General features: G+C 45.7%; 1 protein-coding gene across 1 annotated transcript in view; it reads right to left on the bottom strand.

The window, feature by feature from the left end:
* The window catches only part of IGF1R (insulin like growth factor 1 receptor), a 183,144-nt gene that overhangs the window by 41,283 nt on the left and 125,488 nt on the right, over positions 1-16,373 (bottom strand). Inside the window, exons 3-6 of the mRNA XM_081838728.1 lie at positions 15,956-16,265; positions 11,436-11,581; positions 5,056-5,200; positions 1,370-1,584 (exon numbers count right to left, since the gene is read on the bottom strand). Coding sequence (XP_081694854.1) covers positions 1,370-1,584; positions 5,056-5,200; positions 11,436-11,581; positions 15,956-16,265 — 816 coding nt within the window. The remainder of the gene's footprint in view (positions 1-1,369; positions 1,585-5,055; positions 5,201-11,435; positions 11,582-15,955; positions 16,266-16,373) is intronic.

Genomic DNA, 16,373 nt, shown 5'->3' with positions numbered 1-16,373 from the left:
TCCCTGCATCACGATTTTTGCATAGTGCGTGTGCACACATACACCATGATTTGCAATACTTCCAGGTCAAAAATGCTAAAACCATTATCACGATATGGTCTTCAAACCAGTTTTGGACAACATATCAATTTATCACCCAGACCTATTCTTTATATGTTTCATATTAAGTGATTCAGCCAGTCCCTGCCAAATTAAATCGGAAGCTTGTTTACTATGAACTTCTGTTCATGTAAGGAAGTTCTTACCTCCCGGGATAGGACCTCCATCCAGCTGAGACAGGCTGGATTCTCGAGTCTTCAGACTCATCAGGCAGGGGAGGGGACACCCTACCCTCTAGACCAGTCCTACCTGGCACTGGGGACGGCTGGGTTTGTCTAGAGCGCCAAGCTCACTGTTCAAGTGAACAGGCGACTTTTTTCCTCATCTTCCAAAGCCATCCAATTCAAAACAAAAAGAGATGTGTGTGCTTGTGTATGTTGTTTTTTTAAAAGACCCTTAATTCTCGCATAGAGAATCCAGCATGCCGAATGTCAAACGGGGAAGCAGGTTCTTGCTTGCTTTGCTTCTGTTGTTTCTAAAAAGAAGCTTGCAAATCTCAAGAGAACTACCAGTGCTTCATCCCTTTTGTATTCTGGCTCAAAAAACTGCCAGCATTTCAAAGCCCATTTAGCTTGTTTGAGGAGTCTCTCTCCCTCTCTCTCTGCATTGAAGGCAAGCAAGTCAGAAAGCTCTTTTGTGTGTTTGTGTGTGTTTTAAGAAACAAACAAAGGCTGGCATGAGATGTGGTGGCAGCGGTAGCAGCAGCAGTCCAGGCACCTGTTATTCGTCTAGGGCTCATGAGCCCACTGCCCACTCAACAAAAAAGCAGGCCTGTCTTTAAATGAGGACCAGAAACCAGGAAAGGGCCAGCAATTCAATGGCAGTGAATGCAGAAGGACCCAACACCTCTAGTTAGGGTTGTAAAATTCTCCTGTCTGAGAGAGAATGCCATTTAATGTAGACAGTCCTGAGCTAGATGTGGTTGCCTTTTTGTGGAACACACTCCTCAGTGAGACGCCTGGTTTTCTGGCACCAGGGAAAAACATAACTTTTTTTTTCCCTTCCCTGGTTTTCGATGCAGTACAATGATGTTGTCTGGTGCTAGTGTGCCATTGAAGCTTTCTGCTGCTATGGGATTGCTTTGTGTACTTTTAATGAATTGCATGTGTTTTTGTGTAAATATGTTTCTAGTATAATGTAATTTTACTTTTGTTTTTAAATATATTGCAAGGCACTTGAAGAGTATTTGCACAAGAACTAACAACTTTCATTAATTGCAGCTGTAACAAAAGTGACAGAATCATCATTATCTTATACTTCCTTTACGTACAGGACGCTCTCTCTCCGTTGTTCCTTGGATTTATGTCGCCTTTACTCTGCCGGTCTTTGGTTCCAGTAACCCTCTCCATATCCTGGATCTCCGAAACACAGAGTCTGGGATTAAAAGCAAAGTACATCTTGCCTTCCTTTATGGTCAGGTTGTGATGGCTCCAGTCCCATAGTTGTTGCAGGTTTTGGTTGTCCAGAACATAAAATGAGTAATTCCTATAAAAAAATAAGGGAGGGAGAGGACAGGAATGTTTTGAAAGCAAAACCAGTCTTTGCCAACAACTGTACACATTTTCTGTTCTGCTTATTGCCTCCCTGCAAATAAAACAAATGAACATTACAGTAGGGAGCTTACAAGGCTGACAATCCACACAAGTGGGGGGGGCACTCTTTGCTCTGCTAGGGAGAACCCCCACAAGAATCACTGATGCTCGGAGAGAGTGACTTCCCCCACCCTAGAAAAGCTGCAACAGCAGATTAAGAGGCACTTTGGAGAGTGCTGTGCATTGCAGGCATCCAATGCCACTAAGGAATAGTGCACTAATTACCATTGGGGCTCCAGAAACATAGGGAACTTCTTTACACAGAATCAGACCACTGGTCCATATAGCCTAGCATTGTCAATGTCAGCTTGCGGCAGCTCTCTTGCGTGTCAGACACTGAGGAGTTGCCAGGGACTGAACTAGAACCTTCTGCACCCAAAGGATGTGCTTTTGCTTGCTTCTCCTGAAGCATCCAGAATCTAAAGGCGCAGTAATGGCCCAAAAGTCAAACTAGGATTCTTGCTGTAGCCTTGTAAACAGAGACACTTGTCTAATCGTCCCTGGAAAGTGAAGCATTGCCTTCAGGAAATAAAAGGATAAAAGCTGGTTTCCCTCCCTTTCTTTTTGCCTGCAAATGACTGATTTAGGAATAGAGGTATGTGAATGAATAACCCCCTTGTGGACTGGAAACTTTGAAGGATTTGTTTATGAGATTTATCTTTCACATTTCTGAAAAACATGGCCATAGTACCATGCAGCAACACCTTTATTGCAAGGAATAGAAACAAACACGTCTTCAGTAACTATATGCGGTAGAGTACCCTGAGAAACATGCGAGCATGGCTATGTGTTTAATTGGTAGACAGTACTGCTTGCAGGTTACTTGTTTCCACACTGGTAAGAATGGGTGGCAGAGGGCTGTACTGTTAAATCAAGGGACAACAAATCTTTTCCAATTTAAGGACTATATTATCTTCTGGGCAACCTAATGGGGACCACATGTCAGGGTTAGGTAGGGCCAGAGGCTAAAGAGGGCATAGCAATGAATTTAAATGCTACTTTCCACCAGTAGGCCAGTTTCTATCCTCCATCCATGGAAGTGTGAGGCATTATGAGACCTCAAGGGCACATTCCAGTTACATTCCAGCACTCAAGGAGAGTGTGAATGAAGGAGGAGGAGGAGGAGGAAGAGGAGGAGGAGATTGGGTTTGATATCCCGCTTTATCACTACCCTAAGGAGTCTGAAAGTGGCTAACATTCTCCTTTCCCTTCCTCCCCCACAACAAACACTCTGTGAGGTGAATGGGGCTGAGAGACTTCAGAGAAGTGTGACTAGCCCAACGTCACCCAGCAGCTGCATGTGGAGGAGTGGAGACGCGAACCGAAACTCAGATATATAAGCTACGCACCAAATGGCTCCTTAGACCAGGATTACAGTTGCCAAAACAGAATGCCTAGTTGCCATTTGGGGGCCAGGTGGCTCAGAAGTCATATTTTTCAATGACTTTTTGGTTCCTGGAATTGGGTTAGGATTGTGCAGATGAAATATCATAGACAGAATTTTACAGGAGGTGTTGTTACGTGTGTGAAAACAGTCAAGATCCCAGGATCCCCAGGCATGTATCTCCAGATAGTGGAGTTGTCAGAGGCCATCCTGGCATCTTTCTTCACTTGGTCACAAGTGGCCAATAGCCAGGTGCAAAATGCACCTGGTGAATTTTGAATGCTGGTCCTGAGGGTCAGGCAGAGAAACCTGGAGGGCCCAGGGAACTCCCATAGTTGCTTTTAAAGAGGATGTGACAAATTAATGGAGGAGAAGGCTATCAATGGCCATCGGCCCTGATGGCTGTGCTTTGCCTCTACAGTCAGGGGCAGCAATGCTTCTGAATACCAGTTGCCGAAAACTGCAGGGGTTGTGAGTTCTTGTGTTTGGATCCTGCTTTAAGATTTTCCACAGGCATCTGGTTGGCCTCTGTGAGAACAGGATACTGGAACAGATGGGCCATCAAGCAGGTTCTTCTTATGTATGGCTGCATTCAGCTGTAGACATCTTCAGAGACAGCTGGGGGTGTCCCCAGCCGGAAACCCTGGAGAGCTGCTGCCAGTCAGTGTAGAAGATACTGGGCTGGATGGACCACTGATCTGACTCAGTATAAGGCAATTTTTTATGCTCCCATGTCTTAAGAGAATGGCCTTAGCTCAGTGGCAGAGAATCAGCCTGACATGAAAAATGTCCTCCGACATCTCCAGGTAGGGGTGGGAATGTCCCCTGTCTGAAACCCTGAAGAGCTGCTGCCAGCCAGTGCAGACAGTACTATGCTAAATGGGCTAATGGTCTCCCTTGGTACGAGGCATTTTCCTTATTCAAGGCAGAAGAGCAGATCCCAGGATTTGCCAGGAGCAGAAAGAAGAAAAACACTTGGTTGCTGCTTTCAAAGTGCACCGTCAGGGCAATATTCATGGGGAAGGGAGACAGTGGGATTTTTCGAGTGTAGAATCGAGCTTATTCTATCACATAGTGGAATTTTAAGAATTTAAAGCTCACCAAAGCACAGCCTGAGAAAAAAGGGAGGCTTGTGAAGAAACCCTCATGCTGTAACATAATCCTTTCAGACCTGATAAATCAGAAATCAGACACATACGGTGCCTTTCCCATGACCTTGCTACCACCTTGTTCACAAACTGTTTTTCCCAAATCTTGTTTATTAACTGCTGTCACAGCTTAAATCCAAAAGGAATGGGGGGGAGGGGGGGAGAGAGCAGAGAGAAAGAGAACATACACAGCAATTTCCCAGACAAACTCCACTGCCACAAAAACAACCACAACCTGCAAGATTCTGACATGCTGTCTCCCCTCCACTACTGATAAATTTTGTTGCATGCATATGGTGCAAAGGTGGCAATCACCCTGTGGTTTGAGACCACAAGGAGTGGTGTCAGAACACATGAATTGCCTCTTCCACAAACACATGACCGAGACCACCACAATTGTGTGTGTATACAGTGGTGCCTCACAAGACGAAATTAATCTGTTCCGTGAGGCTCTTCGTATAGCGGTTTTTTCGTCTTGTGAAGCAAGCCCATTGACAGCTTAGCGGATTAGCGCTATTAGCGGTTTAGCGGCTTTTAGCGGATCAGCTGATAAGCGGCTTAGGGCTTAGGAAAAGGGGGGGGAAAGGGGAAAAAACCCCGCAGGAACTTGCAAGACATTTTCGTCTTGCAAAGCAAGCCCATAGGGAAATTCGTTTTGCGAAGCGCCTCCAAAACGGAAAACCCTTTCGTCTAGCGGGTTTTCCGTCTTGCGAGGCGTTCGTTTTGCAGGGCACCACTGTATATATATGCCAAAGAATGTATCTCCAATAGCACTGTTTTCAGAAGAAATAGTAGAAACAATAACATCATTACATGGCAATTAAATGCTCACCCTTCCAGCTGATCCTCTCCGTTGATATAGCGCAGATTCTTCAAAAATGAAAGGGAAACCAGTGCATGGGAATGCCGGATCTTCACATAGCCAGTCACTGTTTCTATCAAGCCCATCAAGTTCTCCAGTTCCGAGGCAATGTTGCCTGAAAGAAGAGTTGAAGAAAAACTGCTAGTTTCAGAAGCTTCCCTTTGCACATTGTCCCAATCAGAATACTAATGACTGCCTTCTCTGATTAAATACAGACTCCTTGTTCAGCAGTCCAACCTTTATGATTTACCTACGAACACAAGGCAAATGGAACGCAAAACAAGATACCGCTACAATTTTACACCGTCAGTTTCTGGCCAGTACGGATGGCCTTCCCTTCATTATGAATGCACCCTGCTAGTGCCAGCGTCAGATTCTGAGCTTTCAACAGCCAATGCTTTGGCAAGAGTTTCTGATGCAGTTGTAAATTTAAACATACAGGAAGCCACTGCTCCTGTTAGGCTCCAGGACAGACGTAAATTTTACCATACTAATGCTAACAGAAAACATCCCGCTGAGAAGCTCTGGCCCCGGAACCTCAAGCTATGCAAGGTCCGTAAACTCAATTTAGGATTAGACAAATTCAGGGAGGATACAACTCTCAACAGCCAATAGCCACAATGGCTATTGTTCTACTTCCGCTGTCAGACGCTGCATGCCTCTGAATACCAGTTGTGGGGAATAGCAAGTGTGGAGAATTGCTGTTGCACTCAGGTCCTGCTTGTGGGCTTCTCATAGGCATCTGGTTGGCCACTGTGAGAACAGGATGCTGGACTAGATGGACCACTGGCCTGATCCAGTAAGGCTCTTCTCAAACACAGGACATAGTGGTCAATGCCCATCACCGATTTGGTTAGAAACTTTAGTTATCCAGAGGTTTGCTACTCTTGGAGGTTGGCTCTCATGGTCTTCATTAATTTGTCTAATCTGTGTTTAATGGCCTCTAAGCTTATGACCATCATCCCATTCTGTAGTGGTGGACTCTTTTAAGTTAGTTACGCATGGTGAGAAGTAATACTTCCTTTGGAAGTAGGTCCAGGACTGCCAGAACAACTTAGCTTCGTTGGGTAATTTGGAATAGTAGGATTTCCACTGTCTCAACCCTTCTGATAAAGCCCCAACAGACTCCCAACAGACTCCCTGTGCTAAGAAAGCTTCACCTAGTTAACTCTCCAAAGGAGTGTTTGGATTTCCAAATAAATTAGTGTCACCCGCACACACCCCCCCCAAAAAAATCTTAAGAAACGAAAGATTTCAGGGGTGCCAGAGCATACTCCAGGTTTTGTTTCCTTGGAATGAAGTTCACTGGAGACTGTGCTGTCTTTGTGAGATATGGTTTTATTTACACATACAGTACATACAAGCAGAACAAAAGACAATTCAGGTCATTAATGTGCCAATACAGTGGTACCTCTGGATGCGAATGGGATCCGTTCCGGAGCCCCATTCGCATCCTGAAGCAAACGCTTCGCCGCTTCCGCGCGTGATGTCATTTTGAGCGTCTGTGCATGCGGCGAAACCCGCGTTCCGTTACTTCCGGGTTGCTGCAGAGCGCAACCTGAAAATGCTCAACCCGAAGCTACTTCAACCCGAGGTATGACTGTAGCATTTGTTTCCTCATTAGGTTTCTAGGCGCCTGAAAGCCATAGATGTGGATGCTGTGTCTGCCCACATCCAGGCCCACATCAGACTAGCCCAGGTTTATTGTTCTCCTACACATACCAGGGATATCACCTCTAGCCAGGGCAAGAGGCAGGGCAAGGCCGGCCTTCTGGATACATCTCCAGCACAGTAGTTTCTGTGGCAACTAGTTGCCTGTACTCTTTAGTCATGCAAAGAGATATCTTACAGCTATTAATTTAACAAAGAGACTGGTTGGACCGCTTTAGTAGCCTCTCTTTCTACAGAGTTCCATCATACAGGCATAAAACCATAGGTCTGGACTCAAAGCTGACATCCAGACTAGCCCTCCCTATTCCTGTACCATTAGGATAAGGAGGATAGTCGGTCCATGTTTCTAACAGGAGAATGAATGGAGTACAGATTCTCTACAGCACTTTTAAGAAAGCTGCTTATCACTTCCTTGAGCGCAAGGTTTAGGTTTCCCACAAGTTTTGCTTTAGGGAAATAAATAGAGGGAAAGAATTATGGTATTTCTGGGGCTGTATCATGACTCAGGCCAAAAGGAATGTCACCCCCCTCCCCCCCCCAAAATTATAGCTTTTAACTGCCTCTCTTATCTTGGACATTTTGTTCTTGCAGATCCAGTTAAGACAAACGATGAGCTAACTTAGCAGTCAACATGAGGCAGAATTAAAGTTCTGTTTTGAAAGGTGTGAAAATGCTATCAGAGGGAAACAAAGTTGTAATCAGTGGAGGCTGGATCCCATTGGGGCTGGTAGGGCAGAAGGCAGGGAGCCAAGCAGTAGGTGGAGCCAGAGCCAATGATGGTCAGAATCAACCAATTCTTGTTTTCTCCCCACACTCCTCCCTACTGAGCTCTACAAGGGCAACCCTGAGACTAAGGTCAACCCTTGAACTGGTAGTGGCAATTAAGAAGACAAGCAGGTCACAGTATCATAGAATTGTAGAGTTGGACGTGGGGGGCTGACTGAGGGCACAATGAGTTTAGTGGGACAATGCCCTATTCACCCTCATTGAACTGTCTCCACGAGCCACAAAACAGTTCCTTGCTGAACTCAGGCTACATCCACACCATATATTTAAAATCAGTCATGGCTCCCCCAAAGAATTATGGGAAGTGCCATTTGCTAAGGGTGCTGAGAATTGTTAGGATCAGAAGGTCAGCGGTTCGAATCCCCGCAACGGGGTGAGCTCCCGTTGCTCGGTCCCTGCTCCTGCCAACCCAGCAGTTCAAAAGCACGTCAAAGTGCAAGTAGATAAAGAGGTACTGCTCCGGTGGGAAGGTAAACAGCGTTTCCGTGTGCTGCTCTGGTTCGCCAGAAGCGGCTTAGTCATGATGGCCACATGACCCGGAAGCTGTATGCCAGCTCCCTCGGCCAATAAAGCGAGATGAGCGCCGCAACCCCAGAGTCGGTCACGACTGGACCTAATGGTCAGGGGTCCCTTTTTCTTTATTCCCCTCCCAGAACTACAGTTCCCAGAGTGGTTTAACAACCAATCGTTCTTCCCAGGGAACTCTGGGGAGTGTAGTTCTGTGAGGGAAGCTGCAGTCTTTTAACAATTCTCAGCAGCTTTAACAAACTGCAGCTCCCATCATTCTTTGGGAGAATCCACCACTTTATAGTGGTATCGTGGTGCCTTTAAATATCTAGCAGAAATGTGGCTCAATGCAACAGACAAAATTATAGTGTTCCTCTCTGGATTCTTCCTTGCTTGTTTATAATAAAGACAAAGCACACATTTCAAGAAAGAGAAGAAGAGTAACACTTTTTAAAGTTTAGCACTGGCTGGAATCTTCCCAGAGTATGATTCACTACCCCGACGAATCGTTAACTAAGCACTTGTATTCTGTTAAGACATGTACTTGGTGAGGCCAGCTCATGGCACCAGGGAGGGCAGGAATGGAAGCTTCGGCGCCAGTATTTAAAGAGGGCATCATGTACACTGCAGGAAAAACTTTGCCAGTGGGCAAATACCTTAATCCACAGACGTGCCACCCAACGTCTCTGCAAAAGGAGGTGCCAACATTAAAATGCACCCTTACTTAAAAAAAAAAAACTAAAAAAGAAACAAGGGGGGGGAGAAACACCACAAGCTTCTAAACAGCAGCAGCTCTTTGCTCCCATATTTGATTTGAAGACATAGGCCACATTTAAACCTGACATTCAAAGTACTATGATACTGCTTTTAAACAGTCATGGCTTCCCCCACCCAAAGAATTCTGGGAGCTACAGTTTGTTAAGGGTGCTGAGAGTTGGTAGGAGATTCTTATTCCCCTCCCAGTTATGCAATTCCCAGTGTGGTTTAGCAATCAATCCAATTTTCACAGAGAACTCTGGGAATTGCAGCTCTGGGATGGGAATCGGTTCTAGGCTTGCCATACGTCCAGAAAATTCCAGACATGCCATGAAATTTGATGCCTAAAATGTCCGGGGGGGGGGATTGAATTTTAAGAGATGTCCGGAATTTCCCGTACATATGGCAACCTGGGGTTTATTTCTGGGTCCCCCCCCCCACTGAGCAATGGAAAGAATATCTCCCCTTACGTGGGAGACCCAAACCGCGCTTGCGCCCCATGCCTCCCCACGTGCAACAGCCCCAACTGAGGGGGAGGGGAGCATGGAAGACGGTAGAAAGAGGGCAAGAGCTCCCTGAGCACCCACCAGCCGCCCAGAGAGGAAAATAAAGACAATTCAGTTATCCTGCCCATGCCTTCCTCCCCTCTCAAGAGCCACTGCATTACCTTCTCAAAGCTGCCGCAGCTGCTGCCTCAAGGGGGACAATCGTTCCTCTTTCCAGGCTGCAGAGCAGGAGGCAAGGAGCCCGGCTAAAAGGGAACAGGGCACCTGTGGCTACTTGCTCGGGAGCTACTTGCTCAGTCCCACCCTCCCAAAGCGGGGGGGCGGGGGCTCAAAAGGGAATCTCCATTTCTTTCCTCCCTGGTGGAAGACGCTGGGGGTGGGGGTGGGTTTTTTTGTTTTTTGGGGAGGAGGCTGTGCCACTGCCCCCTTTCCCCTGTGGGGAAAAGAAAGGAGAGAGAGAGAGAGAGAGAGAGAGAGAGAGAGAGAGAGAGAGAGAGAGAGATGAAGTTGGAAAATGTGTCCTTTCTTTCTTTCAAAAGAGAGGGGGTGTCAGGAATTTTACTTTTTGAAATATGGCAAGCCTAAACTATTATAAAACCCTTAACAAACTACAGCTCCCAGAATCCTTTGGAGGAAGCTAAAGCTGTTTATAAAGTGGTATCATGGTGCTTTAAATATATGGTTGTGAATGTGGCCCTTATCTCAGTATCCCCTCCTTCAAGGTCATACTGTGAGTTCAATTCCCTTATCTAAGAAGAGGCAGTAATTGTCTGAACAATTGTGGAACGAAAGAGCTCCTCTGCACACTGTATATTCTATTCCAACCTTCCCCAATCTGGTGCCCTCTGGATATTTTGGACTAAAATTTCCATTGTCAGAAACCACTGAGTTCTAATGGTGGCTGGGATGTATGGGATTTGTAGGCACCTATAGAGTAGTTTGGTGAAGGCCATTCTACCCAGATCAAACTAATACAAAATTCAACTGTAAGAAGTATGTGGATTTAGCCTATTGGCATACGTGTGTGTGTGTGTGTGTGTGTGTGTGTGTGTGTGTGTGTGTGTGTAAGCTTCCCATACACATTTTATTCTGTTCCAACAATCAAACTTCCAAATACTTATATTCATGGTGGGAAGCCAAATAAACTGAGAGGTGGACCAGGAAAGATAAGCACAATGTAGTTTTTCATCATCATCAAATTTACTGCACTGGCCTAGACAATTTTAAAAATAAATGAAAGTAAGTAAGCTTTGAATATATAAGCGATACATTAAAAGTTAAAATACAATACGATTCACGAGATTACCAAACCATTCTACCACTCATAAGAGCTAGAAATTTTGTTACAAGCTGAAAAGTTGCCCATAAGCAATCTTGCAGATTTCGGGCTCCCAATAAGAATCCAAATGGAAATGCTAAATATTTCCATTTGGAAATTGCCTTAGCCATTTGGCTAAGGCACTCCAGGCAAGTGGAATCTTCTCATTTTCCTTACTGACGCAGTGGAGGAAGGCGGGAAGTCCCTGTAATTATTAGAGAAACTCTGCTGGTGAGGCAGGAGGTGTTGTAACACAGAGATGAAAGGGGGAAGTCCATGCCAATGGAGAGGGCAGGAGACTCAACTTGCCTGCGGTCTGCCGACTGTTTGAAGGCAAAGGATGCTTCCTTTCCTCCCTCCCTCCCTATACCTGCTTTAGCAAGTACCTCTTGCAAATGGCTTGCATTCTACCAAGCAAGCATTATTCCATTTCTTTTAAAGGACTACTTTACCATCCTTCTGCATAGCTTGTTGCTTTTAATAAATAAACAAGACAAAATAAAAATAAACCACTAAAAAGGGAAAACTTTTTTTTTTTTTTTTAAAGAAGCTTGCATTATTTGTAAGGTATCCAAAATGGAGACGCTTCTCAAACAATAGTAGTGTTTTTTCAGCCAGAGCTCACAGGAGCTCAGTTCCGGCACCTCTCAGGTAGGCACCACTGCCATTCTAAGAGAGCAAGGGAGAAGCTCGTGGTGAGTTCCTGCACCTACATTTTCTAGAAAAATAGGAGTGATGGTGATTACACACACACACACACACACACACACACACACGCAAGCAAGTGAACAGAAACTGCTTCTTACTTCCACGGCGGATGTTGATAACGAGGCTCCCTTTGATTTCTGTGCATCCTTGTAACAACTCTGCCGACGTGACAGAGTCAATGGTTATCGTCTTTTCAAAGGAGCACACCTTGGGGCAGGGTCCTTCGCAAGGGCTGCAGAACATGCTGTCAGGAGAGAAGGGCAACAAATAATCAGCAAAAACCTGCCATTTTTCAATCAATAGGTTTTTTTAATTGAACTTCCCCAAGAAGAAGGAAAAACAAAACAATAGTCAAACAACACAAGTTAAACCATAATAAATCAAAACAATTACGTTCTGTGTGCACTTTTAATGAGGGAGGAGAGAGGAAGGGGAGGAGGAAGTGGTGGGACATTCAAATATATGGCAAGAAGTCCATATATTTGAGAACTTCCAATCTTTTTCCTCTTTATAGAGGGTCACCTTCTCGTAAGTCGTCAGTTTTTAGTCATGAAGGTAATATAGCTATCATGGCTTTTAGTCCTGATGGCTACCGTATTTTTCGCTCTATAAGACGCACCTTTCCCCTCCTAAAAAGTAAGGGGAAATGTGTGTGTGTCTTATGGAGCGAGTGCAGGTGGGAGGCTCTGCTCAGCGCTCCCTTTAAAGAGCCGCGTGGAGCGTGTATGCTACTCTTGGGGGGCTTTTCCCCTGCCCGGGGAGCCTTCATCCCCTGCCGGGGAGACACTGCGCACGGCTAAGCCAGAAGCCAGGACAGCCAACGGATCGCAGCGCAGCGATCCCACTGGCTGTTCTGGCTTCTGGGATTCAGGATTTTTTCTTCTTCTTGTTTTCCTCTACCAAAAACTAGGTACGTCTTATGGAGCGAACAATACGATATATTACCTTCAGTAATGGAGAGAGAAAGGCAGTACACTTTTGCTATGGCTGTTCCTGGATAGGGATATAGCTTGGCCACAATTTACTCTGCACTGAGCAGCTCATACAGTGGTGCCTCGCAAGACGAAATTAATTCGTTCCGCGAGTTTTTTCGTCTTGCGATTTTTTCGTCTTGCGAAGCACGGACTTTGGAAAAGCTTCAAAAATCACCAAAGTCTTCAAAAACCTCAAAAAAGGCTACCACACCGCGTGCTATGAGTTGCTCCTCGAAGTGAATTTTAAGTGGTTTTAAGACAAAGGAAACAAACTTGCAAGACAAAGGAAACAAACTTGTAAGACGTTTTCGTCTTGCAAAGCAAGCCCATAGGGAAATCCGTCTTGCGAAGCAACTCAAAAAACGAAAAACTCTTTCGTTTTGTGAGTTTTTCGTCTTACGAGGCATTCGTCTTGCGAGGTACCACTGTACAATGGTGCCTCGCAAGACGAAATTAATCCGTTCCGCGAGTCTCTTCGTCTTGCGGTTTTTGCGTCTTGCAAAGCACGGCTATTAGCGGATTAGCACTATTAGCGGTTTAGCGGCTATTAGCTGCTTAGCGGCTATTAGCGGCTTAGAAAAAGGGGGGGGGAGGGAAAAAACTCGCAAGAACTCGCAAGACGTTTCGTCTTGCAAAGCAAGCCCATAGGGAAATTCGTCTTGTGAAGCACCTCAAAAGACGGAAAACTCTTTCGTCTAGCGAGTTTTTCGTCTTGCGAGGCATTCGTCTTGCGGGGCACCACTGTAGTTGGGTTACTGCAATATGCTCTATGCAAGGCTACACTTAGGGCTGGTCAGGAGGCTGCAGCTGGTGCAGAACACAGTGGCTAGGTTCCTTTTTTTACATAAATCACCTTGAGACGATGGTTTAGAAGGCAATTAATAAATAAATGACGATAATAATGATGAAGATGATAATGTCCAGCTCTTGGGTCTCCCAGAGATATCTCCTTGTGATAATAGAACACTGGACCAGATGGAACTCTGCTCTGCTCCAGCAAGGCTGCTCTCTCATTCCTACTGCCAGTTCCTTGGGGGCAGAGACATGACTCTTCTCTGTTTTATGTCAGCTGACTACATGGCTGAGCCACATGGAAATTATTCAAGTCAGCTATCCCCACAGTGACTATACTTCAGTCACTGCCTGTAAGTCCTGGAAGAACTGCTCCCTGCCTTGCAGGCCTTTTCCCACCTGGCCTGGAAGGGTGGGGCCCTGACTGACTCCAGCTACAAAAGCTGAGGCTGCTGAACAGAATCTTGGGCTGGGGCATTGTTTAGGAGGCAGCATTGCTGGGTGGCGGGGTGTGGGTGTGTTGTTGCTGTTAATTTTTTGTAACTTTTATTTCAGATCTTATGATTTATGTGGAAACTGTCCAATTTGGTTGTGTACTTGATGTTTTGTTTATTGTTTCTAACTACTATTGCTACATTTGGAATTGTGTAATGTTTTATATGTTGTAAGCCACTTTGAGCATGGTTTGAACTTTGGTAAAGCAGCATACAATTTTTTTTATTTATTAAATTTGTATACCGCCCTATACCTGCAGGTTATAACATAGAAACACAGAATACATAATCAAAAACAAAAACAACCCAATGATTGATTAATCCTCACTTATTTCAAGCACTCTTAGTACATGGCCCTGTTGGTGCATGCCAGAAACCATTAAAAGTAAACACACCAATAATTACCACCCCTTCCCTTGCAGCTATCAGTGCTAATCATGGGAAGGCAAGTGGGGAAGAGAGGAGGGGACACTACAAATTTAATTGGCTTTCAATTCACCACTTCCCATCTTCTCCATTACCACACAGAGGCTCAGATAAAGAGGCTTATGCTTTTTATGAGTGTTTTTAATTGCCTGAAAACTCAAGTAGTCAGAGGCAGCAAGGAAAAAACTTTTCCCAGTAAACACTGGGTTTCTAATGAGGGGCAAAGATCAGTACTTTGCACCTGTATATAAACTAGGAACTCTTTGGGGGGCCAGAGGAAGGTTTGTTTGGATAAATTAACATAAAAAACACGAGAAGTCAGATGTCAACAGAAAATGAAATCGCTGAACAAATAAAGGCAAACACTCCACAGAACTTTTTTTCCCAAAAAAAAGTTCAAGAGGAAGGCCATGGTCTTCATTTATCTAACCATCCACTCATGAGAATGCCAAAGTTTTATTTGTCTTGCACCCAACAAAGTAAGATTCTGGGCCTACTTCTGACCCATTAAGTTAGTCTGTCTCTTTTTGCTGCAACAGACTAACATGGTCATCCCTCCAGAATCTGTCACCCAAGCTCTTTGGCCAAAGGTTTAAAAATGAAACACATGCTACAATGCTACAATTTAGGGGCAAGTTCACACAGATTTTCATTACTCATTGACTGCAACACAGAGGAAGTAGTCTGCACACAATAAGTTGATCTGCAGTGGAAGAATACCTGTCCATGGATTGTTCAACTTGCCTCATGGGCACAACACACTTAAAGCACTACTATACCACTTTTAACAGTCATGGATTCCTCCAAAGAATCCTGGGGGCTGTAGTGTTTTTAAGGGTGCTGATAGTTGTTAGGCGCCCCCCCCCCCGCCTTCTCCTCCTCAGAGAGCTGAAGTTCCTTAAGGTGGTTTAACAGTCAAGCCCTCTTCCCAGGGAAATAACAAAAGACCCTCATCTTACTCCAACCCTGTTATGTTCCTGCAATAAAAAAGTCTGGTTTCTGTGCACACACCTGCCTATCAACGAGGGCTGACACAGCCATCTCAGGTGGCAGAATTCAAGTGGCGTCTCCAGGCCCACCTCCACTGCCCAAGTGGCTGCAGTGGCTCCCAGCAAGATCTCGCGAGCATCCTACAAAATCATAGAGACCTCCAGAGGTCTGTGACAAAAAACTGTCATGTGATCTTGTCAGAACCCAGAAGCAGTAGCCACGCAACCCCAGGAAGCGAGGCTTCGAGAGGGGTATCAAGGCTGTGGGTGTGCAGTGCGCAAGCAGAGGGTGGCACATTTCTGTTTTGCCTCAGGCAGCTAAACGGGATGGGCCACCCCTGGTCCACACATAAATAGTTGGTAAAGGTAAAGGGACTCCTGACCATTAGGTCCAGTCATGACCGACTCTGGGGTTGCGGCGCTCATCTCGCTTTACTGGCCAAGGGAGCCGGTGTACAGCTTCCGGGTCATGTGGTGAGCATGACTAAACCGCTTCTGGCGAACCAGAGCAGCGCACAGAAACGCCGTTTACCTTCCCGCTGGAGAGGTACCTATTGATCTACTTGCACTTTGACATGCTTTCGAACTGCTAGGTTGGCAGGAGCAGGGACCGAGCAACGGGAGCGCACCCCATTGTGGGGATTCGAACCGCTGACCTTCTGATCCTAACAATTCTCAGCACCCTTAGCAAATGGCACTACTAGTCCTAGGCTCTGTGGTTTAACCCACAGCGCCACCCGCGTCCCATAGTTGGTACATTGGTCAAAAAGCCACATTTCCATAATAAAAGAGGTACTGCATTGTTAATGGAATATTAGAAAATGGGACAGATGCTCTACTGCAATATCCTCCATGTCTGAATAGCCTTTCTCCAACTCTGTTTCCCAAAGAGTACAGCAACTTGCAATGTGTGTGTGTGTGTGTGTGTGTGTGTGTGTGTTACCTTTGAGTATCATTGCGCACAAATCCAGGAGGACAGTCGGACACACACGCATCGTCATGAATCACAAAGCTGTCATATTCGAAGTGTTCCAAGGCCACTTTGGAGCAGGCCTCCTTCGTGATGCAGCGCCAGCCCTCAAACTTGTACGTGTTGAGCGGGCAGGTGGCGACGCAGGTCCCATCGTGGTAGTAGTTGCGACAAGCCACACATGCCGAGTTGTTGTTTGGGGCCGTACAGCTTCCCAAGCACTCCGGGTGGCAACATTCATTTTGGTCAGTACAAGCGTGTTTGCCACATGAGCTGGGACACACTGTAAGGAGGAAAAAGAGCAAAGCAGCATAAATAAGGGGCACATTATAAGGCATAAACGCAACCCAAACAATGGCACAGCACAGGGGTGGGGAATCTCAGGCCCAGG

Source organism: Podarcis erhardii (assembly GCF_964252035.2).
Source record: "Podarcis erhardii genome assembly, chromosome: 14".
Classification (NCBI taxonomy): Eukaryota; Metazoa; Chordata; class Lepidosauria; order Squamata; family Lacertidae; genus Podarcis; species Podarcis erhardii.
This window is presented reverse-complemented; position numbering and strand designations above follow the sequence as displayed.